Source organism: Cornus florida, unplaced genomic scaffold (genome assembly GCF_030987335.1).
Source record: "Cornus florida cultivar Cherokee Brave unplaced genomic scaffold, ASM3098733v1 CherokeeBrave_3.0.0_Hap2_Chr01, whole genome shotgun sequence".
In the NCBI taxonomy this organism is placed as follows: Eukaryota; Viridiplantae; Streptophyta; class Magnoliopsida; order Cornales; family Cornaceae; genus Cornus; species Cornus florida.
The window spans coordinates 83,422,748-83,428,276 of NW_026775571.1; the positions used below are offsets into that span (position 1 = coordinate 83,422,748).

Consider the following 5,529-nt stretch of genomic DNA (forward strand, 5'->3'; position numbering starts at 1 on the left):
ACCAAACGGAACCTTACCGGTGGGTAAGTTTTGCAAAAGTTTGGATAGTTCAGGGGGTTAAATGTTAAAAAAAAAGTTCGGGGGGTTTTTAGGGAGAGAGAGTATAGTTCAGGAGTGTTTTTTTGCACTTTACCCTAATAATTAAGAAAAATCTATTAAATTTCAAGAAATTTTGCTAGACAAATTAATTGTCCGGTTAATTCAAGCAAAACACTTAAATCTTTGAATAAGCAGCTTAAAGAAAACTGAAAATTCAATAGTTACTGAATTATTAAGAACTTAATCATTAAGCAAAAATCATTTTTTAAATTTTGTACATAAAGTAAAACCAATATATATCTACACATATATTTTTTTAATGCAAAAACACAAGTATAGTTTACGCATTATAGAGTTAACATATAAAGTAGACAAATACAACATCAAAAACATGTATGATAAAGAAACTTCTTAAAATTCCAGACTAAATGAAGTTTTGGCAAAATTATGGAGAAATTCATGCTCTAAATGAAGTAAAACCGAGAGGGGCAAGAGAGTTGTGGAGGTACAGAGGCTGAATGTGAAGAAGACAAAGGATGATGATAATGAGGAGAGCAAGACATTTGATGGGTAATGGAGAAGGGTGATGTTTGAATGTGCTAGGATGCTTTGACGAGATCCCCCATGGTCTGTTTTATGTCAGACGGAGAGATGGGGAAAATCTATGGTTTGGAGGCTTCGACTTCTTGGTGTTAACAAGAGATGGATTTTTGTTAAAAAGATGATAAGAGTGTTCGTATTTGGGTGTAAACGGGACTTGGCGATGAGAGAAAACTGGTGTTTGGAGACGCATTTGAATTTGATTTGAGACTTGATGGCATAAATCCGAGGCATTGCAAGCAATTGTGATGGCTGCTTATGAGGACAATGGTGTTTGGTTTACTCCTCTTGCGGAAATGTGGTAACAAATGACAATAGGGTCTTCTTGGTGGAAAACGGTTCCCGTATACCCTTCCCTCCATCTGGGTTGGGTTTGTTTTTGAAGGTTGTGCAACCATGGATCTAATTCTTTAGGATTTTTGATTGAACACACCTAAAAAAGAGTCTCGTCTTTAAACGAGTAGGCTCATCAAGAAACAATGGGTTGACAATTAGTTAATAGGATTACTAATGCCAGCTTCCCTACAAAGTTCCAATGGAACAATATAAAAATTTGCTCAAATTGGGATGCTCAAAAGGTTACACTTAGACAATGGCATATCTAGAAACCATTTTTTTTAATGATACAAGCTCACTACAAAAATAATAAACTTCTTTGGAAACTTATTTTTTTTGCCTTTAGAAGGGTAAACATTTTTAGTAATACAGAAAATTTAAAATCTATATACTGTTATCTCTATAGTAGTTAAACGAATAACGAAGTAACTAACGAAGTAACTGAATTAGGATAATAAAATCCATAAAAAAAATAAATAAAAATAAATAAAAAAAATAAAAGAAAAAGAAAGAAAGAAACATATAATTATGTTTTTGATGAAAATAACTTTGATCAATGCATCATCCAAAATGAACAATCAGTTTACACAAAAAAGACTCCCAACCGCTTACCAAGGAAGAAAGAGAACTCCAAACCCAAATCTGTTACAGTCCTTCGTAACCCAAATGCAATAAACTTAAGAAGTTCAACAATGAAATTATATGTAATCGTTATTAGCTAGATCTTCTACATCACTGAATGGTGCCACAACTTTTCATTTACCTGTTGTCCATGTTTTCTGAATTATTGGCGTCATCTCAGTTCTATGAAAGCACATCACACCCATCTTTGCCTCATCACCTGGCATGATTATTACGCAACTCATTAGTAGTCTGAATAAAAGATAGATCACATCATCTACAATGGAGAATACCTACCTTTTGCTTTTTTCTCACTACACCCTGTGGAATAAAAAAGGTTAATCAAACTAAGCACCGAGTTTGTGAAGAGGATAAGACTTACTTTGATATAAAAACAGCCATTGCTTGAATCCTTACCCTGTCAAATTTCATAAGCAATATTAAAACAGATATTAGATGTGTTTCAGATTGTAGTTTCCTTTAAAAAAATGTACATCATAATTCAATACATCGTATTTTGATGAAGCAAAAATGATGGAATTACAAGGTACCTAACTTGATAGTGGTTATGCTGACCTGATTACTGTGTATGTGCTCCCATCATAGAGTCGGACTATGAATCAAATAGGATTAGCCATGAGATTGAGATCTTCTGGCGCCCAATTCCTCGCGAGGTAATAACATTGGATGTTTGGGATATCGCAAACCAGATGACTCAATGTTCCACCATTCTTGAGTGGGGCCACAAATCTGTTGGGCATATCGTACAAGTGAAGCTCTTTGAGGCGAGTGAGGTGATTAATACCCTCTGGAATCTGCTGCAGGTTACTGCACTGCCTTATAATCAGCTTTTGGAGGCGAGGTAAGGTATTCCCTTCCATTCTGACATTTGTCAATTGTTCCAATTGCTCAAGTTCCAAGATCTTAAGAGTCCGAAATTTTCTGGCAGTGAAATCTAACTGGTTTCCAGTATAGGCATCGAGCAGATGGAGCTCCAATAGATTAGGAAGATGTTGAAGGATATCAATGGGGTTATTGTAGTGTGTTAACTTGGACCACTTAAGACGTATCCTTACCAGGTCATGAAGTCTGGAAATCCAAATTGGTAACCTTTCTAATCGCCCTTTCAGATACAGGCGTCGAAGAAGTGGTGGAGGATTGGTGATTGCTTGTAGATCTACAACTTCATCCTTTCGTATTGATGTTACATTCAAGGATTGGAGTTTTCGCAGCTGTTCAATTGACTCGCACAATTTTGACCCATCTTCTCCTGGAAGATCAATGATCCCCAACTTTCTTAGTTGTGTCAGGTTTCGTAGTCCGTGAATCACTTTGTGATGCTTATCTGCCTTTATGAATGATAGCTTCTGCAAGTTTGGTGACTTGATCTTTGCTGATACCTCGAATCCTTTAACACAATCAAAAGAGGTATAATGTTCTATGTCATAGCGATAAACAAGCAAATGCCGAAGTGTCTCAAGTTTGAGTACTTTTTTGTGCAGCTTTGTAACTCTAGTTTGCTTAAGATCCAAGGTCTCTAGGTACCTAAGATTCCCCAGAGACTTGGGAACGCTTTTGATATTGGTATTTCTCAAACACAGATACTTCAAGAGCAGTAACTCCAAAATTTCCGAAGGAAATTCCTCCAATGGTGCACCTTCCAGATGCAGAACTCTCAATAATTTCACGCTTGAAGAGGATTCTGGAATGGAGCTGTAGGGTACACCGAACATAAAAAGTGTGCGAACACAATTAAAGTTCCTATGCAACATGTTGAATCCACCGCTTTGGATAGATAATCGGCGGGGTTTGTCACCTATGTTTCTCTGTGAATCTGAGAGAACATTGCAAAAATTCTCCTCTCTTGACTTTGAGAGAATAATCTTATGCATGAGATTATGTACCCGACAAGTTTTTGGCCTCCCATCAAAATCCAATTCACTTTGTATCAGATTCCTGTCGGTGAGTTCTTTTAGATACTCCTCTCCAATGTCTTCAAGTTCTTTGCCTGTTTGTTCTCTTATAAAACCCTCTGCTATCCACAGCCGAATCAATACTCTGCACCTAACTGGATAATCATTCTCGGGAAAAATGCTCAAGTATAGAAAACAATACTTGAGATGGTACGGCAAGTCTCTATAACTTAGAGATAGTACTCTCATGGTATTTGAAAGGCGGCCATTTCTGCTCAACTCTGATCCAAGGCTTTCAAGCAATCTTTTCCATACAGATTCAGATTTCTCTTTATTTGACAGAATTTGACCTAGTTCAATGATTGCAAGTGGCAATCCTTCGCATTTTGTTAAGATTCTTTGGGACCAGTCCTCCAACCCTGAAGGACATATGCTCCTTCCTGGGAAAGCCTTCTTGCAAAAGAGTGTTTGAGCCTTTTCCATAGGAAGAGGCTGGATGTTATAGACACCAGTAGAGTCATCTCTACATGAACAAGCTATATCGCCTCTTCGCGTAGTGACAATTATTCTACTGTGATTACCTCCAGGTAATGCAAATTTAATGGTTTCCCAAACATCTTTAATCCACAAATCATCAAAAACTACAACATACCTTTTGTTTTGCAGATGCTCCCTTAGTTTGTTCGTTAGGTCAACCAGGTCAACCTCGACGTTGGAGAAACTCTGGGGAGTTTGCTCAACCGGTTGATTGCAGAATTCATTGAACATCCTCCATAAGATCTCACGTTTCTTTCTTGACCTTGAAGCAGTGATCCAAGCATGGCACTCAAACCCTTCGTCCTTCACCCTCTCGTACACTTTCTTAACAAGAGTTGTTTTGCCCGATCCTCCCATCCCAACTACAAACATCACCTGGAGACTATGCCTCCCTCCTAGTGCCCAAGAAACCAGTTTCTTCTTAGGTTCTTCAATCCCCAGAATATCAGTGTCTTCAGCAAACAGAGAAGCCATTCTTGGATGAAGGTATGTGTCGTTTCCAGTAGTTGGACTTGAGGCTTGGGGGTAGTGGATGTTATGATATCTCTCCCTTGTCTCTTTGATGCTTGTGAGTTTCATGTCAATTTCTTCAATTAGTTCATTGATGGAGTGGCGTGCTCTCCATTTGGTGAGGGACTCAAGGCCGTGGCTAATATACTGTTGAGCCATGTGAAAAGTAAAAATGTCAAGAACATCTTCAATGTCATAAGCTCCATCTCGGACTTGTTGAAGCCAGACACTGACTAGGTGATTGTGCTCTCTTTTTGTATCAGCATCCTCCAGAAGTGCGCCAATGGTTTTGAGTTCACCTCTCAAGCTTTGGACCCCCATGTTAATCTTCGCCGGCAAGTTCCATTCTGCCTCTAGCCAAATTTCAAGTTTATCCAGTAGAAAATAGACAGCATCCCCTGACATCTCTTGCACTCTGTATGTGTTCTTTTCTACCTCTGAACTCTTAGAGGATAAAATACTACCTCTCTATGGTTTTTTATGGATGGCAAAGCATTTGTATGCTTCTATATGTATTAGAAATGGGTTTATAATTAACAAAAAGCAGGTATCTTTTTAATTCTTTTTCTCACTAAGGGTTCTCTCAACTGTAAAATGAATTTGATACCACTTGCTTTAACATATTTAGCAACTTGACTAATACAAGTAGTTCAGACAGACATTTCAAAGTTATTTATTTATTTGCAAAACTGTTGCCAGTACACTTTCATTGACTGATTGTTCAGTTTGGTAAAAAGAAAATAAAAATTGAATACTTTATATACATACATAGAAGTACTTCAATTATAACATACATCATTTTCTTTACATTTTACTTTTACTGCCTATAATAGCTTTTTGACCCTTGTATGCTTCTCATATTTAGAAATTAGTGAAATAGGTGTCAAATCCCGGCAGTGGAATAATTTTTGGGTATTATTCAGTTGCCTAGTTGCTAGAGCGTTCAGCTGTCCGAGAAGGTGTGACGGTGTTC

The 5,529-nt window shown here is 37.5% G+C and overlaps 1 protein-coding gene across 2 annotated transcripts; it reads right to left on the reverse strand.

Annotated features, from left to right (window-relative positions):
* Window positions 1-1,481: 1,481 nt before the first annotated feature.
* LOC132303505 (disease resistance protein RPM1-like) lies at window positions 1,482-5,188 on the reverse strand. 2 transcript variants are annotated; one of them, XM_059800786.1, is made up of 3 exons: window positions 2,173-5,188; window positions 1,979-2,014; window positions 1,482-1,816 (listed from the first exon to the last, which is right to left on the reverse strand). In XM_059800786.1, exon 1 carries the CDS (start codon window positions 4,959-4,961, stop codon window positions 2,217-2,219), a length of 2,745 nt encoding a protein of 914 aa, XP_059656769.1. In that variant the 5' UTR covers window positions 4,962-5,188; the 3' UTR covers window positions 1,482-1,816; window positions 1,979-2,014; window positions 2,173-2,216. The 2 variants fall into 2 exon arrangements, with proteins under 2 accessions (XP_059656769.1, XP_059656778.1); XM_059800795.1 differs by having other exon boundaries at window positions 2,153-5,188.
* Window positions 5,189-5,529: the final 341 nt, after the last annotated feature.

Bases quoted from the DNA above. Each gene is read 5' to 3' on its own strand.
- LOC132303505 (XM_059800786.1), bottom strand. From the start codon at position 4,961: ATGTCAGGGGATGCTGTCTATTTTCTACTGGATAAACTTGAAATTTGG.